Source organism: Nerophis ophidion, linkage group LG17 (genome assembly GCF_033978795.1).
Source record: "Nerophis ophidion isolate RoL-2023_Sa linkage group LG17, RoL_Noph_v1.0, whole genome shotgun sequence".
Taxonomy (NCBI): Eukaryota; Metazoa; Chordata; class Actinopteri; order Syngnathiformes; family Syngnathidae; genus Nerophis; species Nerophis ophidion.
The window spans coordinates 37,643,383-37,670,700 of NC_084627.1; the positions used below are offsets into that span (position 1 = coordinate 37,643,383).

The 27,318-nt window shown below is 41.7% G+C and overlaps 1 protein-coding gene across 1 annotated transcript in view; it reads left to right on the top strand.

Annotated features, from left to right (window-relative positions):
* Positions 1-27,318, top strand: part of shroom3 (shroom family member 3) — a 214,179-nt gene that overhangs the window by 122,353 nt on the left and 64,508 nt on the right. The window contains 4 exon segments of the mRNA XM_061876895.1: positions 11,235-11,360; positions 18,860-19,066; positions 23,654-23,976; positions 24,053-24,281. Of these exon segments, the coding sequence (XP_061732879.1) occupies positions 11,235-11,360; positions 18,860-19,066; positions 23,654-23,976; positions 24,053-24,281 (885 nt within the window).

Here is a 27,318-nt window from a genome sequence, read left to right on the forward strand (position 1 = left end):
AACTGCGAGCGAACTGAGCTACAGTTTAGGTTTCTAGAAGGTCAACGGGCTCATAGTGATATTAGTAGTAGTTGACTGGGAGGTGTTTATTATCATTTGGGGCATGTACTGTGAAGACTGTTTGGCATAACGTTCTTCTTCCTCCAAACACGACGAGTTAAGTTTATACCCAAAAATTATATTTTGGTTTCATCTGACCACATGACATTCTCCCAATCCTCTGCTGTATCATCCATGTATCCATTTTGGTATAAACTCAACTCGTCGTGTTTGGAGGAAGAAGAATACTGAGTTGCATCCCAAGAACACCATACCTACTGTGAAGCATGGGGGTGGAAACATCATGCTTTGGGGCTGTTTTTCTGCTAAGGGGACAGGACGATTGATCCGTGTTAAGGAAAGAATGAATGGGGCCATGTATCGTGAGATTTTGAGCCAAAACCTCCTTCCATCAATGAGAGCTTTGAATGGTTGACCAAATACTTATTTTCCACCATAATTTACAAATAAATTCTTTAAAATTCCTACAATGTGAATTCCTGGATTTTTTTTTTCACGTTCTGTCTCTCACAGTTGAAGTGTACCTATGATGAAAATGACAGACCTCTGTCATCATTTTAAGTGGGAGAACTTGCACAATCGGTGGCTGACTAAATACTTTTTTGCCCCACTGTATATACAGCTTTTCATTTTTTGGGGGCTCTGAACAGATTTATTTTTTGTATTTTTGGTCCTATATGGCTCTTTCAACGTTTTGGTTGCCGACCCCTGGTTTAAGGGTAAAAACTGTAACAGTAAGCTTTTTTTTCTTTCTTCCTTCCCTCCTTTGAACTCTTCTTTCATCCTTCTCTTCACTGCATTTTTGCATACTCCTTACTCTACATGGTTTTTTTTTCAAGATTCTAATTTGTCACAATTTAAAAAACGGTTATCTTCATCACTCTCTCTCTCACTATCTCTCGCTTCCCTTCCTCTTCTCTCTCGCTGCTCTCTCCGGATAACATCCATCGCTACCTTCCAGCCAGACTGGGAATGTTTACTTCATGCTTTTAAAACGCGGCAGCCTAATGACTCATAATTGCTTCATTTGCTTAACAAGCCGAGGATCAGGGACCAAAGCAGCGTGAGTTTCTCCAGTCCACCAGTACGAGACTAGAAGTAGCAGAGCTTGGATGTGCAGCGGTTTTCTATTTCGTTAGACTGGAAGGTTTACTGTCGGTATAGAAATAGAAAAATAGATCAGAACAGTTTGACAATGTCTTTAAGAAAAATCTGAGAAGGAAAATACTGTTGAAAAGTTAATTTCAAGGATCTTATGTGAAGGAGGCCTCAAGGATACAACGCCAAAAGAAATCGATATCAGATCAGTGGGTTTCAAAAACCAAAAACGGTGTAATCCCGTACGTAGAACACGGCTCTGGGACTTTGGAAGACCACAAGGAGTAATTTCCGGAGCTTCAGCCAAGAAGTTTCAACATTCAAACTCTCATAAGCTGACTTTGGGTCGAGGACATGGAGTTGTTGGAGTTGTTCTATCGTCGGAAGCTGCGCAAGAAGCAGAAGAAAGCGGAGCTACGCCGCTCCGAGGGAACCCTTTGTCGCTCGCCGGACGAGGCCAACGTCAACACCTTGGCGACCGGCTTCATCTCTAAAGTCCTCAGGTTTACATCCAGGTAACGCAAAGCAGAAACGTGCTGCTTTGACAATATCTGCCAGATTTTGCAACAACTTGACTTAAAGAAATGGTTTATTGTGTCCTTCTGGGGACTCTGAGGTCCATGTTTGAAGTTCAATTCCTGAACCAGAATGTACAAACCTCGTTTCCATATGAGTTGGGAAATTGTGTTGGATGTAAATATAAACGGAATACAATGATTTGTAAATCTTTTTCAACCCATATTCAATTGAACGCACTACTAAGACATAATATTTGATGTTCAAACTCATTATTTAATTATTTTTTTTTGCAAATAATAATTAACTTGGAATTTCATGGCTGCAACACGTGCCAAAGTAGTTGGGAAAGGGCATGTTCACCACTGTGTTACATCACCTTTTCTTTTAACAACACCCAATAAACGTTTAGGAACTGTGGAAACCAATTGTTGAAGCTTTGAAAGTGGAATTCTTTCCCATTCTTGTTTTATGTAGAGCTTCAGTTGGTGAACAGTCCGGGGTCTCCGCTGTCGTATTTTACGCTTAATAATGCGCCACACATTTTCGATGGGAGACAGGTCTGGACTGCAGGCAGGCCAGGAAAGTACCCGCACTCTTTTATTACAAAGCCACGCTGTTGTAACACGTGCTGAATGTGGCTAGGTATTGTCTGGCTGAAATACGCAGGGGCGTCCATGAAAAAGACGGCGCTTACATGGCAGCATATGTTGTTCCAAAACCTGTATATACCTTTCAGCATTAATGGTGCCTTCACAGATGTGTAAGTTACCCATGCCTTGGGCACTAATGCACCCCCATACCATCACAGATGCTGGCTTTTGAACTTTGCGTCGATAACAGTCTGGATAGTTCGCTTCCCCTTTGGTCCGGATGACACCATGTCGAATATTTCCAAAAACAATTTGAATTGTGGACTCGTCAGACCACAGAACACTTTTCCACTTTGCATCAGTCCATCTTAGATGATCTCGGGCCCAGAGAAGCCGGAGGCTTTTCTGGATGTTGTTGATAAATGGTTTTCGGTTTGCAAAGTAGAGCTTTAACTTGCACTTACAGATGTAGTGACCAACTGTATTTAGTGACAGTGGTTTTCTGAAGTGCTCCTGAGCCCATGTGGTGATATCCTTTAGAGATTGATGTCGGTTTTTGATACAGTGCCGTCTGAGGGATCGAAGGTCACGGTCATTCAATGTTGGTTTCCGGCCATGCCGCTTACGTGGAGTGATTTCTCCAGATTCTCTGAACCTTTTGATGATATTATGGACCGTAGATGTTAAAATCCCTAAATTTGTTGCAATTGCACTTTGAGAAACGTTGTTCTTAAACTGTTTGATTATTTGCTCACGCAGTTGTGGACAAAGGGGTGTACCTCGCTCCATCCTTTCTTGTGAAAAACTGAGCAATTTTTGGGAAGCTGTTTTTATACCCAATCATGGCACCCACCTGTTCCCAATTATCCTGCACACCTGTGGGATGTTCCAAATAAGTGATTGATGAGCATTCCTCAACTTTACCAGTATTTATTTCCACCTTTCCCAACTTCTATGTCACGTGTTGCTGGCATCAAATTCTAAAGTTAATGATTATTTGCAAAAAAAAATTTTTTTATGTGTTTGAACATCAAATATGTTGTCTTTGTAGCATATTCAACTGAATATGGGTTGAATTAGTTCACATAGCGGATTTGTTTACCGCGGTTGTTGAATCAGTTTTTTAATCCAGGATAAGCACAAACAATGTATGGATGTGTCAATTATAGCATTGATAGTAAAACATTACAGCTGGCGGTGTTTGGATTATGGTTGGGTCCTGCCGATACCGATCCTCCATGACTGAGATCGGCCAAGACCGATACTGACTAGGACTTCACTAAACATGAGTCACAATACAATACAGTTTTGCGACATTATGATTAGGGTTGTCAAAAGTATTGCTACTAAGTTGATACCAACATGCAAAAATTACATAAATACCTGCTTTTTTCAGTATCAAAATCGGTGCAAGGACCCTAAATGTACTTTTTCGTTACTGCATTTAATGCTTCATATTCATATCAATATTTGTGAGGATGTCTTGATGATTCATTTATCTAGGCCAGGGGTCGGCAACCCGCGGCTCTTTTTAGTGCCGCCCTAGTGGCTCCCTGGAGCATTTTTCAAATCAATCAATCAATCAATAAGAGGATTGAAAATGGAAAAAGATGGGGGGAAACATGATTTTTATGTTTTAGTATTTTTGACACAAACCTTGCCAATTGTTAGAAAGCCCACTGTTTAATATTTTTGTGTGCATGCTTCACTGATGACAGTATTTGGTCAACATCATGTTGTCTTACTAATTCCGACGATTCTTGAACTCACCATAGTTTAGTAAACAGTTTGTCTGTATGTCAACCCTCCCACTCCTTCTTTGTCTCATTTTGTCCACCAAAAGTTTTATTCTGTGTGTGAATGCACAAAGGTGAGCTTTGTTGATGTTATTGACTTGTTGGAGTGCTACTCAGGCATATTTGGTCAGTGCATGACTGCAAGCTAATCAATGCTAACATGCTATTTAGGCTAGCTGTATGTACGTATTGCATTGAGACCTCCGAATTCGGGACATGGGGTGAGGGAGGGTGGTGGGGTTAAAGTTGGCGGGTGTGGGGTTTGGTGGTAGCGGGGGACGTATATTGTAGCATCCCGGAAGAGTTAGTGCTGCAAGGGGTTCTGGGTATTTGTTCTGTTGTGTTTATGTTGTGTTACGGTGCGGATGTTCTCCCGAAATGTGTTTGTCATTCTTGTTTGGTGTGGGTTCACAGTGTGGCGCATATTTGTAACAGTTTTAAAGTTGTTTGTACGGCCACCCTCAGTGTGACCTGTATGGCTGTTGATCAAGTATGCTTGGAGATTTTCGGGAGGGGGGACTGAATTTCGAGAGTCTCCTGGGAAAATCGGGAAGGTTGGAGAGTATGGATGACAGTATTTGGTGAACATCATTTTGTCTTACTAATTCCGACGATTCTTGAACTCACCATAGTTTAGTAAACAGTTTGTTTGTATGTCAAATCTTCCACTCCCTCTTTGTCTCATTTTGTCCACCAAAAGTTTTAGTCTGTGTGTGAATGCACAAAGGTGAGCTTTGTTGATGTTATTGACTTGTTGGAGTGTTACTCGGGCATATTTGGTCAGTGCATGACTGCAAGCTAATCAATGCTAACATGCTATTTAGGCTAGCTGTATGTACGTATTGCATTGAAACCTCCGAATTCGTGAGATGGGGTGAGGGAGGGTGGTGGGGTTAAAGTTGGGGGGTGTGGGGTTTGGTGGTAGCAGGGGGATGTATATTGTATCATCCCGGAAGAGTTAGTGTTGCAAGGGGTTCTGGGTATTTGTTCTGTTGTGTTTATGTTGTGTTACGGTGCGGATGTTCTCCAGAAATGTGTTTGTCATTCTTGTTTGGTGTGGGTTCACAGTGTGGCGCATATTTGGAACAGTTTTAAAGTTGTTTATATGGCCACCCTCAGTGTGACCTGTATGGCTGTTGATCAAGTATGCTTGGAGATTTTCGGGAGGGGGACTGAATTTCGAGAGTCTCCTGGGAAAATCGGGAAGGTTGGAGAGTATGGATGACAGTATTTGGTGAACATCATTTTGTCTTACTAATTCCGACGATTCTTGAACTCACCATAGTTTAGTAAACAGTTTGTTTGTATGTCAAATCTTCCACTCCTTCTTTGTCTCATTTTGTCCACCAAAAGTTTTATTCTGTGTGTGAATGCACAAAGGTGAGCTTTGTTGATGTTATTGACTTGTTGGAGTGCTACTCAGGCATATTTGGTCAGTGCATGACTGCAAGCTAATCAAAGCTAACATGCTATTTAGGCTAGCTGTATGTACGTATTGCATTGAGACCTCCGAATTCGGGACATGGGGTGAGGGAGCGTGTTGGGGTTGAAGTTGGGGGGTTTGGTGGTAGCGGGGGGATGTATATTGTGGCGTCCCGTAAGAGTTAGTGCTGCAAGGGGTTCTGGGTATTTGTTCTGTTGTGTTTATGTTGTGTTACAATGCGGATGTTCTCCCGAAATGTGTTTGTCATTCTTGTTTGGTGTGGGTTCACAATGTGGTGCATATTTATAACAGGTGTTAAAGTTGTTTATACAGCCACCCTCAGTGTGACCTGTTTGTCTGTTGATCAAGTAGGCCTTGCATTCACTTGTGTGTGTGTAATAGCCGCATATACTATGTGACTTGGCCAGCACGCTGTCTGTATGGAGGAAAAGCGGACGTTAAAGGCAGTGCCTTTAAGGCACGCCCCCAATATTGTTGTCCGGGTGGAAATCGGGAGAAATTCACGAAAATGGTTGCGCCGGCAGATTTTCGGGAGGGGCACTGAATTTCAAGAGTCTCCTGGGAAAATCGGGAGTGTTGGCAAGTATGGATGACAGTATTTGGTGAACATCATTTTGTCTTACTAATTCCGAGTGTTCTTGAACTCACCATAGTTTAGTAAACAGTTTGTTTGTATGTAAAATCTTCCACTCCTTTATTGTCTCATTTTGTCCACCAGAAGTTTTATCCTGTGTGTGAATGCACAAAGGTGAGCTTTGTTGATGTTATTGAGATTGTTGGAGTACTAATCAGGCCTATTTGGTTTGATTGATTGAATTGATTGAAACTTTTATTAGTAGATTGCACAGTACGGTACATATTCCGTACAATTGACCACTAAATGGTAACAACAGAATCAGTTTTTCAACTTGTTTGAGTCGGGGTCCACGTTAATCAATTTATGGTATTCATGCATGACTGCAAGCTAATCAATGCTAACATCATACTTGCCAACTCTCCTGATTTTTCCGGTACACTCCCGAATTTTAGTGTCATTCCCGAAAATCTCCTGGGGCAACCATTCTCCCGAATACCACCCGAAAAATATTGGGGGCGTGCCTCTACAACCTGTTGTCACGTCGCCTTTGCTCAATACAAACAGCGTGTCGGTCTACTCACATAATCAATGCGGCTTTTGCAGACACACATATGCGAATACAAGGCATACTCGACAGTCATACAGGTCACACTGAGGGTGGCAGTATAAACAACTTTAACACTGTTACGAATATGCTCCACACTGTGAACCTACACTAAACAAGAATGACAAACACATTCGGTAAAACATCCGCACTGTAACACAACATAAACACATCAGTACAAATACCCAGAATCCCTTGCAGCACTAAATCTTCCGGGACGCTACAATATAGACCCCCAGTAATTTCCAGGAGTTATCTCACCTTCTGAGTAGCCTCTGATTTACCAATAGTTTCTAATGTTGTAAAAATGTGTGGAATAAATATTAAATTTCAACATTTCTGTCAACAAAGATTTACTATCATTTTGATAGTAGGCTATTGTATCTAATATAGATACTTGCGTCATGTTTTGCCTTCATCATAAGACTTATAAAGCGCTTTTAATTTTGATATGCTGACCTGACTTACTAAACGATACGTTTTATTAGAAATGGCAACAGCGAAGGATGCATGTGCATGTACGAGCCAGTTTGCTGTACAACAAGAGCGTAGAGAAAAATAAAGAACATCTTGTCTACATCTTTGGACTGCATTTGAATGAAAATGATGGACTCGCGCAAAGCTTTTCGGGTAAACCTTGAACCATATACACTAAATTGCCAAAACTATTTGGCCAACCATCCAAATGATGAGAATCAGGTGCCCTAATCACTTGGCCCGGCCACAGGTGTGTAAACTCAAGCACTTAGGCAAGGAGACTATTTCTAGAAACATTTGTGAAAGAATGGGCCGCTTTCAGTGATTTCCAGCGTGGAACGGTCATAGGATGCCACCTGTGCAACAAATTCAGTCCTAAAATGTATTCGACCCTGAATATTCCAAAGTCAACTGTCTACTTAATTGTAAGAAAATGGAAGAGTTTGGGAACAACAGCAACTCAGCCACCAAGTGGTAGGCCATGTAAACTGACAGAGAGGGTCAGCATAGTGCAAAGACTTTCTGCACAGTCAGTTATTACAGCGCTCCAAACTTCATGTGACCTTCCAATTAGCCCACATACAGTATGCAGAGAGATCCATGGAACGGGTTTCCATGGCCGATCAGCTGCCTCTAAGCCATACATCACCAAGTCCAATGCAAAACATTGGATGCAGTGGGGTAAAGCACATTGCCACTGGACTCTAGAGCAGTGGAGACGCCTTCTCTGGAGTAATGAATCAAGTTTTTCCATCTGACAATCTGATGGATGAGTCTGGGTTTGGAGGTTGCCAGGAGAACGGTACATTTCGGACTGCATTGTGCCGAGTGTGAAATTTAGTGGAGGCAGAATTTTGGTGTGTGGTTGTTTTTCAAAAGTTGGGCTTGGCCCCTTAGTTCCAATGAAAGGAACTTTGAATGCTCCCGGATACCAAAACATTCTGTACAATTCCATGCTGGGAACCGTTTGGAGCGGGCCCCTTCCTCTTCCAACATGACTATGCACCAGTGCACAAAGCAAGGTCCATAAAAACATGGATGACATAGTCCGGTGTGGATGAGCTTGACTGGCCTGCACAGAGTCCTGACCTGAACCCGGTAGAACACCTTTAGAATGGAGACTGAGAGCCAGGCTTTCTCCACCAAAATCAGTGTGTGCCCTCACCAATGCGCTTTTTGGAGAATGGTGCAAAATTCCAATAAACACACTCCGCAACCTTGTGGACAGCCTTCCCAGTAGAGTTGAAGCTGTAATAGCTGCAAAATGTGGACTGACATCTTATTGTACCCTATGGGTTACGAATGGGATGAGACTTCAAGTTTCTGGGTGAGTCAAGGCAGGTGGCCAAATACTTTTGGCAATATAGTGTATATAGAAATATGCGCTGCCGAACTAAGGCAAAATATGTCACTAAAGTCTCAAATTCCAAACGTCTCGTTTAGAGCAAGTTTGGAAGAGAGCAAGATTGTTGTATACACATGCCTTCATGGTTTAAAATAAATCAGAGTATATTTTAATGTGACAGTACTAAGGGTACTGACCTATACTTATTAAACTTCATAAATACATATTGTGTGTGTTGTTTGAAGCTATTTCAGCAATTAGCATGCCTTCTTTTTTGCTACTGTTTGTTCTTGCTCGTAGTGATGATGCAGAAAGCCCTCCTCCTGCATCTGCTGATGAGGTTCGTGGTGGTGGGAAAACTGTTCCTCACCATCTTCTCAGCTGCTAGTGCTACTAGTGAAAAAGAATATCAATTTCATTATTGCTCTCAAACAAAGTACACATGTGCACTCATTCATATAAACACTAGTAATGCAACAGCCAACTAAACATAATACAAGTACAAACCCCGTTTCCATATGAGTTGGGAAATTGTGTTAGATGTGAGAATATAAATGGAATACAATGATTTGCAAATAATTTTCAGGCCATATTCATTTGAATATGCTACAAAGACAACATATTTGATGTTCTAACTGATAAACTTTTTTTTTTTTTTTTTGCAAATAATCATTTAGAATTTGATGCCAGCAACAGGAGACAAAGAACATGGGAAAGGTGGCAATAAATACTGATAAAGTTGAGGAATGCTCATCGAACACTTATTTGGAACATCCCCCAGGTGTGCAGGCTGATTGGGAACAGGTGGGTGCCATGATTGGGTATAAAAACAGCTTCCCAAAAAATGCTCAGTCTTTCACAAGAAAGGATGTGGCGAGGTACACCCCTTTGTCCACAACTGCGTGAGCAAATAGTCAAACAGTTTAAGAACAACGTTTTTCAAAGTGCAATTGCAAGAAATTTAGGGATTTCAACATCTACGGTCCATAATATCATCAAAAGGTTCAGAGAATCTGGAAAAATCACTCCACGTAAGCGGCATGGCCGGAAACCAACATTGAATGACCGTGACCTTCAATCCGTCAGACGGCACTGTATTAAAAACCGACATCAATCTCTAAAGGATATTACCACATGGGCTCAGGAACACTTCAGAAAACCACTGCCACTAAATACAGTTCGTCGCTACATCTGTAAGTGCAAGTTAAAGCTCTACTATGCAAAGCGAAAGCCATTTATCAACAACATCCAAAAAACGCCGCCGGCTTCTCTGGGCCCGAGATCATCTAAGATGGACTGATGCAAAGTGGAAAAGTCTTCTGTGGGCTAACGAGTCCGCATTTGAAATTGTTTTTGGAAATATTCGACATCGTGTCATCCGGACCAAAGGGGAAGCGAACCATCCAGACTGATATCGACGAAAAGTTCAAAAGCCAGCATTTGTTATGGTATGGGGGTTTATTAGTGCCCAAGGCATGGGTAACTTACACATCTGTGAAGGCACCATTAATGCTGAAAGGTATATACAGGTTTTGGAACAACATATGCTGCCATCTAAGCGCCGTCTTTTTCATGGACGCCCCTGTTTATTTCAGCAAGACAATTCCAAGCCACATTCAGGACGTGTTACAACAGCGTGGCTTCGTAAAAAAATAGTGCGCGTACTATACTGGCCCGCCTGTAATCCAGACATGTCTCCCGTTGAAAATGTGTGGCTCATTATGAAGCGTAAAATACGACAGCGGAGATCCCGGACTGTTGACCGACTGAATCGCTACATAAAACAAGAATGGGAAATAATTCCACTTTCAACGCTTCAACAACTAGTTTCCTCAGTTCCTAAACGTTTATTGAGTGTTGTTAAAAGAAAAGGTGATGTAACACAGTGGTGAGCATGCCCTTTCCCAACTACTTTGGCATGTGTTGCAGCCATGAAATTCTAAGTTAATTATTATTTGCAAAAAAAGAAAAAAGGTTATGAGTTTAGTGAGATAGGCATCAGCGACCCCCGCGACCCCAAAGGGAATAAGCGGTAGGAAATGGATGGATGGATGGATGGAGTTTCAACATCAAAATATATTGTCTTTGTAGTGCATTCAATTGAATATGGGTTGAAAAGGATTTGAAAATCATTGTATTCCGTTTATATTTACATCTAACACAATTTCCCAACTCATATGGAAACGGGGTTTGTATTTACGTGGCTCACCTTCGGCAGAATCTTCTCCCCGTCATCTTTTTCATAGCGGGAGACGGGCACAGCAAACACAACAATAACAACAACCAAACAACGTCAGCAAATAGGATATGTACAAATAGGATGGTGAAAGTGATAGCAAAAAAGCAGTTAATGAAATAAATTTTAACAATACAGAAATGACAATGAACATTATTACGCTACAAAAGGATACAATACAAATACCAATAGAAATAGCACTATTGATAATGAATAATAAAAATCATTACTTCTATTATCTACAATACAATTGTTTTACATGCAACAATACATATATGTAATGATAACTTGAAATACAAAAGAAAGCAAAAAAATGGAGGGGAAGAAAGAGAAGCCAACTATATTAACCTTGTAGATTGTTATAGTATGAATAGGTTAAGGTTTGTCAGGTGTTACAATTCAACATTTTGTCACATGGGTTGAATTGCAAGAGGTAAATATATTTATCTAAAGGGGAAAAAACAAATTTTTTTAATTCAATCCCACAGACGTAACGAGGCTGCCTCTCGTCCTCACTCCTGGCATTCAACCAAGCTCGATGTAGGTCAGCGGGACTCGGACCATGAAGCAGCAGACACTTTGAGTAGTGCCTGGCCCCACAACTACCACTCAAGGTCAGTGTGTGCTGTCAACAATGTTTTTACCAGTTGGCAGGTAAGAAAAATAATTGTTTGATTCCCCGCTGATTTTTGGAAGTTTACCCTTTGTCATACTTGCCAACCTTGAGACCGCCGATTTCGGGAGGTGGGGGCGTCGTCGGGGGTGGGGTGGGGGCGTGGTTGGGGGCGCGGTTAAGAGGGCAGGAGTATATTTACAGCTAGAAAGAAAAGTGCAGATTGGATTTGAACCTATTTAAAACATGACATCAAAAATGTATATTTATTGTGAGAAATCATTAGGATGATCAGTGTTTCCACAAAGATAAATATGATTAATTATTAATAATAACATAGAGTTATAGGTAAATTGAGCAAATTGGCTATTTCTGTCAATTTATTTAAGTGTGTATCAAACTGGTAGCCCTTCGCATTAATCAGTACCCAAGAAGTAGTTCTTGGTTTAAAAAGGTTGGTGACCCCTGCCGTAGATGTTACTGTCACATATGCATGTACAGTAGATGGCAGTATTGTCCTGTTTAAGAGTGTCACAACATTGCTGTTTACGGCAGACGAACTGCTTTACAGTAGACGAAAACGTGACTGCTGTTGTTGTGTGTTGTTCCCGCGCTGGGAGGACGTTAATGAAACTGCCTAACAATAAACCCACATAAGAAACCAGGAACTCGCCCTCGATCATTCTACAGTTATAACGTCATTGGGCAGGCTCGCTGTTTATATTGTGGGAAAGCGGACGTGAAAGCAGGCTGTCGACACGTCTTTCAGGTCCGCGTGGAGCTGGAGGGGGCGTGGCCAAGTCACATGATATATGCGACTTGTACACACACTTAAGTGTATGGCATGCATACTTGCTCGACAGCCATACAGGTCAGACTGAGGGTGGCCGTATAAACAAATTTAACACTGTTCCAAATATGCGCCACACTGTGAACCCACACCATACAAGAATGACTAACGCATTTCGGGAGAACATCCGCACCGTAACACAACATAAACACAACAGAACAAATACCCTTGCAGCACTGACTACCACCAAAACCCGCCCACCACCACCAAACGCACCCATCTCATTATTATTTTATTTTAAAATTTATTAGCCTGTGGAAAAATGTAATGTTGATATTTACCTCAGAAGGCAACAAATAGGAAAGAGGCATTAAATGTTTTATTGAAATTGTATTTATTTGACCATTTTTTTTTTCCGTTTGTTTTTTGAATGTTGATTTTGCACTATTAAGTTATATAATTATAGCTTGTTCCATATTCATTGTTCAAGCAAATCAGTGTAGCAAACTGAGCAATAATTAACAATTTATTCATGCACCTTTTCTTGTTACTTCAAGGCTTGAATGTTTGATTCAGTCATTATTGTTATTTTATTTTCAAATTTATTATTAGCCCGTGGACAAAGTTTATTTTGATATTTACCCCAGAATGCTGCAAATAGAAAAGAGGCACTCGATTTTTATTTAAGTTTTATTTGATATGCGATTGATATTTTTTAATTATTATTATTATTATTATTTGAAACTCGATTTTGCATGTCACTATAAAGTTATATAAGCCTTGCTTGTTCAATATTCAATGCAAAACTTGTTTGTGTCCCTATTAAAAGGTTCATTTGTTCAACCCTTGGCCCGTGGCTTTGTTCAGTTTAAAATTTTAGCCCACTCTGTATTTGACTTTGACACCCCTGGTCTAGATGGTTCGCTTCCCCTTTGGTCCGGATGACACGATGTCGAATATTTCCAAAAACAATTTGAAATGTGGACTCGTCAGACGACAGAACCCTTTTCCATTTTGCATCAGTCCACCTTAGATGATCTCGGCCCAGAGAAGCCGGCGGCGTTTCTGGATGTTGTTGATAAATGGCTTTTGTTTCACATAGTAGAGCTTTAACTTGCACTTACAGATGTAGCGACGAACTGTATTTAGTGACAGTGGTTTTCTGAAGTGTTCCTGAGCACATTTGGTGATATCCTTTAGAGATTGATGTCGGTTTTTGATACAGTGCCAAATGAGGGATTGAAGGTCACGGTCATTCAGTGTTGGTTTCCGGCCATGCCGCTTACGTGGAGTGATGTCCTCCAGATTCTCTGAATCTTTTGATGATATTATGGACCGTAGATGTTGAAATCCCTAAATTTCTTGCAATTGCACTTTGAGAAACGTTGTTCTTAAACTGTTTGACTATTTGCTCACGCAGTTGTGGACAAAGGGGTGTACTTCGCCCCATCCTTTCTTGTGAAAGACTGAGCATTTTTTGGGAAGCTGTTTTTATACCCAATCATGGCACCCACCTGTTCCCAATTAGCCTGCACACCTGTGAGATGTTCCAAATAAGTGTTTGATGAATATTCCTCAACTTTATCAGTATTTATTGCGACCTTCTCCAACTTTTTTGTCACGTGTTGCTGGCATCAAATTCTAAAGTTAATGATTATTATTTGAAAAAAAAAAAAAAAGTTTATCTGTTTGAACATCAAATATGTTGTCTTTGTAGCATATTCAACTGAATATGGGTTGAAAATCCATCCATCCATCCATTTTCTACCGCTTATTCCCTTTCGGGGTCGCGGGGGGCGCTGGCGCCTATCTCAGCTACAATCGGGCGGAAGGCGGGGTACACACTGGACAAGTCGCCACCTCATCGCAGGGCCAACACAGATAGACAGACAACACTCACACTCACATTCACACACTAGGGCCAATTTTAGTGTTGCCAATCAACTTATCCCCAGGTGCATGTCTTTGGAGGTGGGAGGAAGCCGGAGTACCCGGAGGGAACCCACGCATTCACGGGGAGAACATGCAAACTCCACACAGAAAGATCCCGAGCCTGGATTTGAACCCAGGACTGCAGGACCTTCGTATTGTGAGGCAGACGCACTAACCCCTCTGCCACCAAATGATTTGCAAATCATTGTATTCCGTTTATATTTAGATCCAACACAATTCCCCAACTCATATGGAAACAGGATTTGTATTATCATTTATATGTCAAATAATATATTGTGATTTAAATTGTTATGGCAAAGGGCTGCAATATATATAACACAATAAAGGTCAAATAAAGCAAACCAAGGTAAAGATTTGTGGTGCTTCTGAATTGTTGTGTGTGTAGTTGTGTAGTAGGTGTTAGTTATGTAAAGTGGTCTGGAATGTTGACATCATGGGACAATATTACGTCAGTGTGTTTGTTAAACAACTGTAAACGGGGAGAAAGGCTGACATGACTCTGTTTGTAAGGGGGCGCAGTGACGCCATTGCCCAAAGAGAGGGTGAATTCTTCTTGCAACCCCCCCCCCCCCCCCCCCAGCCTCGCCTCCTGGTCTCCCGTGGCAACGACAGGAGGGACACAATTTTGTTGACGATACGGTGACAATCTGAATGGTGAATTGTCGACGTGAACGTTTGGGGTGGTGGAAGTCGACTTGAGTGATAGTGAATGCTGACGTCGGAGGGGCAGAAAAAGTTAGTCACAGAGAAAAGAGGAGAGACAGACAAACACTGTCCTCGTTTGAAAAGCACTAATTACGTTGTGTTCGCTCGGAAGAGTCCGTGAATCAAAAACGTGTAACGTAGACACTCTCTCTTTCACACACACGCACACACACTTGTGAAGGGAAGTGAATTTATATTTATATAGCGCTTTTCTCTAGGAAGAAGGAAGATGATTTATTGTCAATTCTTAACATGCACAAGACTCATAAGAACTGAAAAGTACATTTTAGGCACAGTCCCGCTAAGAGCAGACATACGTTAGAGGGAGACAAGACGGGACCGCCAACGGATCAGCCATTTTTACGGCTCTCCTTAAAAAAGGTGGGAAAAAGGTGATATTGGGAAAGGGGGGAAGAGTAAAAAAATATCAGTCAAAGTCCGGAGGACCCAAGGAGAAAAAAACCCATTTGCAATGCTCCCTTAAACACGTTACATTTAATCACGACAACTCGCACAGAGGGGGTGGGGGGGAGTTGGAGCCCTGGAAGGTCCCGAGGGGAAAAACAAGCGGTGGTGAAGGCGTGGGGTAGGGGAGGGGAGGTGTGTGCGTGTGTGCCCAATTGTCTTGGGCGTGATGGTGTAATGTTTTTGTAGACTGAAGTCGATCTGAAAAAGTTTGACTCCTGGTGTCGTTGAGAAGGGAGGGAGGTCAAAAGCGTCCATCGTTGAGGTGCCCTCGGGGGTGTTTATCAGAACAGCCTGGTCCTAGTCAAAGCCATTCGAGGGAGTCAAATCGTAGATTAGGATGTTTGTTTTTCGCGAACGGACCAAACAATGACTTGTCTGTTCTTAGTCCATGCCGGCTCTCCCAAATTCAATTCAATCTTCCTTTTCAAAACTTCTCCATGATGTGATCCATCTTGCGATTTAGTTCGTAAATCTCCACAGTCTGTGTTCCCACAGCCCTGCCCAAACCTTCCATTGCGCCGAACAGCCTTTGGGCTCCTTGAGTGGCCACCATCTTCTAACGAAGATCAGCAGGTGCCCCACGATCACGGTTCCAAATAGGTAGATGTCTTCCACGTCCTCGATGGAAAGGACTGAGAGGCACATGATTCTCCATGTATCCCAGGAATCTCTCACATACCCTGCAGTAATGGTTTCATCTTTGTTGTAGCGGTGTAGCGTGCAAGGACGGGAGTAGAAGAAGTATCACAAGATGGAGCTAACTGTTTAAATGACATTCAGACTTCACTTCAATCAATAACGGAGCAGCGTCTCCTCATCCGGAATCAACAACACCCGAAAAATGTGTCCCATGAAAAACCGTCCGACCGCAACTCTATTAACTAAGGTTCCTTGGGTGAAGTGTGAAGTGAAGTGAATTATATTTATATAGCGCTTTTCTCTAGTGACTCAAAGCGCTTTTACATAGTGAAACCCAATATCTAAGTTACATTTAAACCAGTGTGGGTGGCAATGGGAGCAGGTGGGTAAAGTGTCTTGCCCAAGCACACAACGGCAGTGACTAGGATGGCGGAAGCGGGGATCGAACCTGGAACCCTCAAGTTGCTGGCACGGACACTCTACCAACCGAGTTGTACCACCCCTAAATAACAGGATGAATAATGTAAACTCACTACACCGGTATATTTTAGCGCTTTCATGGCCAGTTCACTGACAGATTTAAGTAAGAACTTGACACTACTTTTTTATTACAAATGGCAACAGCGGAGGATGAATGTCCCATAACAAGGAAATAGAGAAAAAGAAGCAGCTTATCGACTACAGTGTCAACACGGACTAAAAAGGCGGACGCATGCAATTTTTTAGGATTTATGCAGATCCCAAATACAGATCAGCAGTTACCAGAAGGTAAGAAAAGTTGCTTTTGCATAATATTGCGAAACAAAATGCCAGGTAATACGTCTTACCTTATGCACACACCATAATAATAATCGTATGTTGAAGCACATATCAAACGGTGCAGCCAACACTGAAGTCTTAGGCAATAAAATTGCTTCGAGGGGGGTAAGCGCAACCAAAGTTATTCCCTACATTAGGCGCACCAAGTTATAAGGCGCACTGTCAAGTTTTGAGAGAAAAAACATGATTTTAAGTGCACCTTATGGTACAAAAAATATGGTACGTATTTTCTAGTGGCTGTAATTTAGCCATCTGCTTTAAAATTCATCTTGAGATTTTAACAATAAAGATGACTACTTAGTTCAAAAATATTTTGTCATTTCTACTGCCACCTTTCAGTTTGGGCCTTTTGTTCCTATTTTTATTGTTCGGTTCTCTCTTGTTTGTATTGCTAACTGCTTTGTATTCCTTTCTGCCCAGAGTCCAGTTTTTCCCCTAGCGGGCAGAGTTGCGAGCCGTGCTTAAGCTGTTTTCAATTTGCCTGAACCTACTTAAGCTGTATTCTAAGTATCTGAAGGCACTCAGCAAATTTCCATACCTCTTGTTCGTCATGCATACTCTGCTACACCCGCTAGTCTCGTGTTTGTCTTGTCCTGGCTTTTCCCAGTGCCGTCTATTTTTTTGTATTTCTTGCTTAGACGCCTTGCAACTCCCTGAGTTAGTTGGTTAGCGGTCTTAAGTGTTGTATGTGCATGTATTTAAAAGAGTTGTACAAAACCCAAAACCAGTGAAGTTGGCACGTTGTGCAATTTGTAAATACGAACCCCGTTTCCATATGAGTTGGGAAATTATGTTAGATGTAAATATAAACGGAATACAATGATTTGCAAATCTTTTTCAACAGATATTCAGTTAAATATGCTACGAAGACAACATATTTGATGTTCAAACTGATAAACATTTTTTTTGTGTGCAAATAATCAATAACTTTTGAATTTGATGCCAGCAAAACGTGACAAAGAAGTTGGGAAAGGTGGCAATAAATACTGATAAAGATGAGGAAAGCTCATCAAACACTTATTTGGATCATCCCACAGGTGTGCCGGCTAATTGGGAACAGGTGGGTGCCATGATCGGGTATAAAAACAGCTTCCCAAAAAATGCTCAGTCTTTCACAAGAAAGGATGGGGTGAGGTACACCCCTTTGTCCACAACTACGTGAGCAAATAGAACGTTTCTCAAAGTGCAATTGCAAGAAATTTAGGGATTTCAACACCTACGGTCCATAATATCATCAAAAGGTTCAAAGAATCTGGAGGAAATCACTCCACATAAGCGACATGGCCGGAAACCAACATTGAATGATTGTGACCTTCGATCCCTCAGACGGCACTGTATCAAAAACTGACATCAATCTCTGAAGGATATCACCACATGGGTTCAGGAACAATTCAGAAAACCGATGTCACTAATTACAGTTTGTCGCTACATCTGTAAGTGCAAGTTAAAGCTCTACTATGCAAAGCGAAAGCCATTTATCAACAACATCCAGAAACGTTGCCGGCTTCTCTGGGCCCGAGATCATCTAAGATGGACTGATGCAAAGTGGAAAGGTGTTTTGTGGTCTGACGAGTCCACATTTCACATTTTTTGGGGGAAATATTCGACATCGCGTCATCCGGACCAAAGGGGAAGCGAACCATCCAGACTGTTATCGACGCAAAGTTGAAAAGCCAGCATCAGTGATGGCATGGGGGTGCATTAGTGCCCAAGGCATGGGTAACTTAGACATCTGTGAAGGCACCATTAATGCTGAAAGGTACATACAAGTTTTGGAACAACATATGCTGCCATCTTTTTCATGGACGCCCCTGCTTATTCCAGCAAGACAATGCCTGTAGGTCTGGACTACAAGTAAGGCCAGTCTAGTACCCGCACTCTTTCGTGTTGTGATTGTTAAACTGCCAACAGCTCTTGTTACAGTTTAATTGAAAAATCTACAGTTGGTACATGTAATCAGTATCAGCCGATCTGACTCATGGCTGATCGGAATTGAAGTTGGCAGCCTAAAACCTCGATCAGAACATACCTACAAACAAACAATATAATCATCAAGGTCCATCCAGAGAATAACCACATATTTCCACTAGTCTTTAAATGTGCTTCTGTCTATGTGTGTTACTCAGTGCCTCCACCACAGACCTCGCAGGTGATTTTGACTCTGACGGCAGCTGCCTGAGGAAGAGTCCGGACCAATACAGCTCAAGAGGCAGCATGGAGAGCCTGGATCCTCCTCAGCCGGCACACCTCCAGCACCACCACACACTCGGCTATCCCCCTCACAGCGGACCACACCCTGCCTACTCCTCCTGCCAACAACTCTCCTCTGCCAGGTTCATTTGACCACACAACAGCTGTCAGAGAATACCTATACACCTCACAAATACATGTTTAATGTTAATAACAATGGCTCCAAAAGCCAACCAATGAGGGTAAACACTTTTCTATATTTACTAGAGATGTCCGATAATGGCTTTTTCTGACGATTTTGTCCAACTCTTAATTACCGATTCCGATATCAACAAATACCGATTTATACAGTCGTGGAATTAACACATTATTATGCCTAATTTTGTTGTGATGCTCCGCTGGATTCATTGAACAATGTAACAAGGTTTTCCAAAATAAGAGAACAACTTCAACTCAACTGCCATTTTTATTATTGAAGTCACAAAGTGCATTTTTTTTTTTTAACATGCCCCAAAACAGCAGCTTGGAATTTGGGACATGCGCTCCCTGAGATAATCCTGATACCCACTACAACTATGGGAAATACTATACTTTGACTTTCACAAAGTGCATTATTATTGTTGTTTTGTTTTTTATCCTGCCTCAAAACAACAGTTACAGTAGTTTTTAATAGATTTTATTTGTGTAAAAGCACTTTACGTTGAGCAAACAACCTCAAAGTGCCACAGTGTAAAAAAAATAGTACCGTATTTTCCGCACTATAAGGCGCACCGGATTATAAGGCGCACTTTCAATGAATAGCATATTTTAATATTTTGTTCATATATAAGGCGCACCGCATTATAAGGTGCATAGAATAGATGCTACAGTAGAGGCTGGGGTTACGTTGTGCATCCATTAGATGGAGCTGCGCTAAAGGGAATGTCAACAAAACAGTCAGATAGGTCAGTCAAACTTTATTAATAGATTACAAACCAACGTTCTGACAACTCCGTTCGCTCCCAAAATGAATAAACAGCTGTTTTAATATTTTCCCCGATTCAATAAACACGTAAAAAACAGTCTGATACTGTTACGGTAAATCAAACGTGAGTGCAATCACAATATAGTAACACTCGAAATAGTGCAAAGCAATAATATATCAATAACTCAACGTTGCTCAAAAGATAATGTCACACAACACAACACACAAAATAAACATAAAGCTCACTTTATTAAGTTATTCCTCATCCACGAATCCCTCAAATTCTTCTTCTTCAGCGTTCGAATCAAACAGTTGGGCGAATATGGCATCCAACATGCCTCGTCGAAGTCGTCATTAAACGAGTCAGTGTCGCTGCTGGCGCATTCATATATCCCAGCATGCACCACGCGCTTCATCTCCTACGGGGGAAAATGAAATCGGCACCTGCTTACCGTAGTTGTGAGACCTGTTGTGGCTCAATATTGGTCCATATATAAGGCGCCCCGGATTATAAGGCGCTCTGTCAGCTTTTGAGAAAATTTTAGGTTTTTAGGTGCGCCTTATAGTGCGGAAAATACGGTAATAATAATAAAAATATAATAAAAATAAATAAAATATTGAACTAGAAACAGCCCAATAGCTAGAACCAGCATGCATATCTATAGAAAGGCTTTTTTTTTTTTTACAAAAAAGAAGGGTTTTTAAGCCTTTTTTTAAAAAGCATTTACAGTCTGAGGTGCCCTCAGGTGGTCAGGGAGAGCGTTCCACAGACTGGGAGCAGCGGAGCAGAAAGCCCGGTCTCCCATAGTTCGTAGCTTTGTCCTTGGAGGATGGAGGAGGTTAGCCTGTTTGGAACGGAGGTGTCGTGTGGAGGATTTGGGGGTGAGCAGTTCTTTGAGGTAGACAGGGGCATTTCCATGGATTGATTGTATGATTGATTGAAACTGTTATTAGTAGATTGCACAGTACAGTACTTATTCGGTACAATTGACCATTAAATGGTAACACCCGAATAAGTTTTTCAACTTGTTTAAGTCCACGTTAATCAATTCATGGTAGGCACTGGTGAGTTTATAGGCAGACTTTGAATTCAATCCTGAGTGGAACAAAAACAATGAAGGCGCACGGCTACAGTCCAGAGTATACTAGAGTAATAAAGTAAACAGTAATCAAATCAAATCAACTTTGTTTATAAAGCACATTTAAAATTTACCACAGGGGTAGCCAAAGAGCTGTACAATAGGCAGGTGAAAAGATAACACAAGGAAAACGAGCAAACACAGCGCGATAAAAATTAAATACATGAATAAAAACATAGACACAGGTTCACAGCAGGTGCATAATGGGATGCCATAGCAGAATGGAAATCACAGAATTTTAAAGGCCATGGAATAAAAGTGTGTTTTTTAAGAGTTATTTAAAAACAGGAAGAGAGGAGGCTTGTCTAACACTCAAAGGTAAGTTGTTCCAGAGCTTGACATTATATATATATATATATATATATATGCAGTGGGGCAAAAAAGTATTTAGTCAGCCACCGATTGTGCAAGTTCTCACACTTAAAATGATGACAGAGGTCTGTAATTTTCATCATAGGTACACTTCAACTGTGAGAGACAGAATGTGGGTAAAAAAAATCCAGGAATTCACATTGTAGGAATTTTAAAGAATTTATTTGTAAATTATGGTGGAAAATAAGTATTTGGTCAACCATTCAAAGCTCTCACTGATGGAAAGAGGTTTTGGCTCAAAATCTCACGATACATGGCCCCATTCATTCTTTGCTTAACACGGATCAATCGTCCTGTCCCCTTAGCAGAAAAACAGCCCCAAAGCATGTTGTTTCCACCCCCATGCTTCACAGTAGATATGGTGTTCTTGGGATGCAACTCGGTATTCTTCTTCCTCCAAACACGACAAGTTGAGTTTATACCAAAATGGATACATGGATGATACAGCAGAGGATTGGGAGAATGTCATGTGGTCAGATGAAACCAAAATAGAACTTTTTGGTATAAACTCAACTCGTCGTGTTTGGAGGAAGTAGAATACTGAGTTGCATCCCAAGAACACCATACCTACTGTGAAGCATTGGGGTGGAAACATCATTCTTTGGGGCTGTTTTTCTGCTAAGGGGACAGGAGGATTGATCCGTGTTAAAGGGGAACATTATCACCAGACCTATGCAAGCGTGAATATATACCTTGATGTTGCAGAAAAAAGCCCATGTATTTTTTTAGCCGATTTCCAAAATCTAAATGGGTGAATTTAGGCTAGTTAAACGCCTTTCTGTTTATCGGTCTTGTAGCGATGACGTCAGAATGTGACGTCACCGAGGTAATACACCCGCCATTTTCATTTTCACATTACAAACACCGGGTCTCAGCTCTGTTATTTTCCGTTTTTTCGACTATTTTTGGGAACTTTGGAAACATCATGCCTCGTCGGTGTGTCGTCGGTGGGTGTAACAACACTAACAGGGAGGGATTCAAGTTGCACCACTGGCAAGAAATCTGCCGCCAGACCCCATTAAATGTGGCTGAGTGTCTGCACATTTTACCGGCGATGCTAAGACAGACAAGGCACAAGATGTATGGATAACCTGCAGATGCATTTGCAACGATTGTCAACGAAATCACAAAGGTGAGTTTTGTTGATGTTGTTGACTTATGTGCTAATCAGACATATTTGGTCGCAGCATGACTGCCAGCTAATCGATGCTAACATGCTACGCTAATCGATGCTAACATGCTATTTGTGCTAGCTGTATGTACATTTGAAACTAGATACCCACATTTAATGCAAAACAAGCACTTACCAATCGACAGATTTAAGTTGCTCCAGTGTCACAAGATGCCAAAGTCCTGATCGTTTGGTCCGCACATTTTACCGGCGATGCTAATAAGGCAGCCATGCTTTAGGCCACTTCAATAGGTACACCCACGCTATGGCCGAATAGCGTCAATAGCTATTCGCTCAATAGCTTCAGTTTCTTCTTCAATTTCGTTTTCGCTATCTGCCCCCATACTCCGACCATCTGTTTCAATACATGCGTAATCTGTTGAATCGCTTAAGCCGCTGAAATCCGAGTCTGAATCCGAGCTAATGTCGCTATATCTTGCTGTGGTAACCACCATGTTGTTTGTATTGGCAGCACTGTGTGACGTCACAGGGAAATGGACAGTCGCATCGCAAATACTGAAAATCAAGAACTTTAAAGCTTTTTTTAGGGATATTCCGGGAGGTGTAAAATTTTGAAAAAACTTCAAAAAATAAAACAAGCCACCTGGAACTGATTTTTATTGTTTTTAACCCTTTTGAAATTTTGATAATGTTCCCCTTTAAGGAAAGAATGAATGGGGCCATGTATCGTGAGATTTTGAGCCAAAACCTCCTTCCATCAGTGAGAGCTTTGAATGGTTGACCAAATACTTATTTTCCACCATAATTTACAAATAAATTCTGTAAAATTCCTACAATGTGAAATCCTGGATGTTTTTTCCACATTCTGTCTCTCACAGTTGAAGTGTACCTTTGATGAAAATTACAGACCTCTGTCATCATTTTAAGTGGGAGAACTTGCACAATCGGTGGCTGACTAAATACTTTTTTGCCCCACTGTGTATACAATGCAGTGCTGAAATAATTACATTCCAACTAAATGAACAATACATTTTGTGCATCACTCAGCCGTATATAAAGAGAGTACAATCTGAACCAAACAAGAAGTGATGTTTAGACAGTTTTTCAAAATGTCTTGTTTTAGGTCGTCCAACAGCATCGATCACCTCCACAGCAAGCGAGACTCCGCATACTCCTCCTTCTCCACCAGCTCCAGTATCCCAGAGTACCTTGCTTCCGCTCCGACCCTCAGTGCCGAGCGTTCCTATTCTCTGGAGACCGTCCCTCAGAAAGGAGGAAGCGGAGAGATGCAACACGCTGACATTCATTGTGTCCGGACGGTCTACAACGCCCAGCAGGAACTCGCTCAAGAGCAGAAACTGAGCTCCGCGTCGACGTCGTCGCTACGCAACAGTGACCCCAGAATCGCAGGAATGGAAAAGGGAGGTCAAAGCCGAGATCTGCAAGGTAAAGTATGATAAGTCAGCTGTCAACTTTGGCTCGGTAACAGATGTTTGGTCTCACCCTTGCCTTCCTGACACAGGTGGTGGACTCTGTTACCGTGGCAGCACCAGTGGTCGGCTCAGCGGCGCACCAGCTGCGAACAGGCACAGCGTAGGTCCGGTTTGGCCGCCTGGGACCAGTCACAGCTCCTACGAGAACCTAAGAGGGGTACCTGCTCCGCCGAGACGCAGCGACAGCTACGTAGCTATCAAGAACCACGAGAGACCCAACTCTTGGTCCAGTGTTGAGCATTCCCGCTCAGCTAATAGGTGAGTACATCATACCTACTCAGGGGACGAGTGGTTAGAGCAGGGGTGTCAAACTCAAATACAGAGTGGGACAAAATTTGAAACGGAACAAAGCCCCGGGCCAAGGTTGAACAAATTAACCTTTTTAATAGGGACCCAAACAAGTTTTGCATTAAATATTGAACAAGCAAGGCTTATATAACTTTAGTGACATGCAAAATCCAGTTTCAAATAATAATAATAATAATAATAATTTAAAAAAATATCAATGGCATATCAAATAAAATGTAAATAAAAATGTTATGCCTTTTTTTCTATTTGCAATCCTCTGAGGAAAAATATAAAATATTTTCCACAGGCTAATAATAAATTTGAAAATAAAATAACAATAATGAATGAACCAAACATTCAAGCCTTGAAGTAGCAAGAGAAAATGCATGAATAAAACATGAATTATTGGTCAGTTTGCTGGAAGTTTCCCGGAAGAGTTAGTGCTGCAAGGGGTTCTGGGTATTTGTTCTGTTGTGTTACGGTGCGGGTGTTTGCCCAAAATGTGTGTGTCATTCTTGTTTGGTGTGGGTTCACAGTGTGGCGCATATTTGTAACAGTGCTAAAGTTGTCTATACGGCCACCCTCAGTGTGACCTGTATGGCTGTTGACCAAGTATGCTTTGCATTCACCTGTGCGTGTGTGTAAAAGCCACAAATATTATGTGACACGCTGTTAGTATGGAGGAAAAGCGGACGTGACGACAGGTTGTAGAGAACGCTAAAGGCAGTGCCTTAAATGCACGGCCCCCAATATAGTTGTCCAGACGGAAATCGGTAGAAATTCGGGAGAATGGTTGCCCCGGGAGATTTTCGGGAGGGGCACTGAACTTCGGGAGTCTACCGGGAAAATTAGGAGGGTTGGCAAGTATGAGTATTAGCGGTAAATGCGGTGTTACAGCGGCACCGACGCTCTAATGCTAAATTGATATTGCCTCAAGGGCCAGATTAAATTACACGGCGGGCCAAATTTGGCCCGCGGGCCAGAGTTTGACACAAATGGGTTAGAGTGTCCGCCCTGAGATCGGTAGGTCGTGAGTTCAAACCCCGGCCGAGTCATACCAAAGATTATAAAAATGGGAGCCATTACCTTCCTGCTTGGCACCCAGCATTAAGGGTTGGAATTGGGGGTTAAATCACCATAAATGATTCCCAGGCGCGGCACCGCTGCTGCCCACTGCTCCCCTTCACCTCCCAGGGGGTGATCAAGGGTGATGGGTCAAATGCAGAGAATAATTTCGCCACATCTAGTATGTGTGTGACAATCATTGGTACTTTAACTGTATATTTTACTTAATCTTCATTCATAATTACATTGTGATGTCATCATTTTTCATAAGGGCTTTTGTGAGCTGTTTCCTCCAAAAAAGTAAACTAGGGAAGACCAGACCCCGATACTGTTTTCCCATATGTTCATTTATCCAAACTATCAAAAGCTTTTCAACTTTGGGCCAAAACTTGTCGTTTTTTTTTTTACCATAATGAGCGAGAAAACATCTCGGGATGAAAACCACCCAAAAAACACATCCCCTTGATCACCCCCTGGGAGGTGAGGGGAGCAGTGAGCAGCAGCGGTGGCCGTGCCCAGGAATAATTTTTGGTGATTTAACCCCCAATTCCAAACCTTGATGCTGAGTGCCAAGCAGGAAGGTAATGGGTCCCATTTTTATAGTCTTTGGTATGACTCGGCCGGGGTTTGAACTCACGACCTACCGATCTCAGGGCGGACACTCTAACCCATTGGTGTCAAACTCTGGCCCGCGGGCCAAATCTGCTACCAGTCTGTGGAACGCTCTCCCTGACCACCTGAGGGCACCTAAGACTGTAAATGCTTTTTTAAAAAAGGCTTAAAAACCCTTCTTTTTTGTAAAAAAAAAAAAAAAAGCCTTTCTATCGATATGCATGCTGGTTCTAGCTATTGGGCTGTTTTTAGTTTAATATTTTATTTATTTTTATCATATTTTTATTATTATTACAGTATTTTCCGCACTATAAGGCGCACCTAAAAACCTAAAATTTTCTCAAAAGCTGACAGTGCGCCTTATAATCCGGGGCGCCTTATATATGGACCAATATTGAGCCACAACAGGTCTCACAACTACGGTAAGCAGGTGCCGATTTAATTTTCCCCCGTAGGAGATGAAGAGCAATAGAGCAACTTGAGGGTTCCAGGTTCGATCCCCGCTTCCGCCATCCTAGTCACTGCCGCTGTGTCCATGGGCAAGACACTTTTTCCACACTGGTTTAAATGTAACTTAGATATTGGGTTTCACGATGTAAAGCGCTTTGAGTCACTAGAGAAAAGCGCTATATAAATATGATCCACTTCACTTCATTCGATAAATGCCGCACACACATCGAGCAGGATGATACAAGAAGCTAACCGCTAAAGCAGGGGTCCCCCGCACTTTCAAACTTTTCAATTCGGGGGCCACTTTGGGTTAAAATAACTGGACTAGGGGCCAGGCTATATATCTGAGTCAGAAATGAAAAAAATATATATATATAATTTGTAGGGATGTCCGATAATATCGCCCGATAAATGCTTTAAATTGTAATATCGGAAATTATCGGTATACGTAATATCAGAAATTATCGGTATACGGACATACGACATATGGAGTCGGCGCGGACTACAAAGACGGACTCGCAAAATTTTTCAGGATTTATGCAGATCCCATATACAGATCAGCAGGAACCAAAAGGTAAGAAAAGTTGCTTTTAGAGATGTCCGATAATATCAGCAGTCCGATATTATCGGCCGATAAATGCTTTAAAATGTAATATCGGAAATTATCCGTATCGGTTTCAAAAATATATGACTTTTTAAAACACCGCTGTGTACACGGACGTAGGGAAAGGTACAAAGCGCAAATTAACCTTAAAGGTACTGCCTTTCCGTACCAGCCCAGTCACATAATAACTACGGCAACCATTTTCCTGAATTTCTCCCGATTTCCACCAGGACAACAATATCAGGGGCGTGCCTTAAAGGCACTGCCTTTAACATC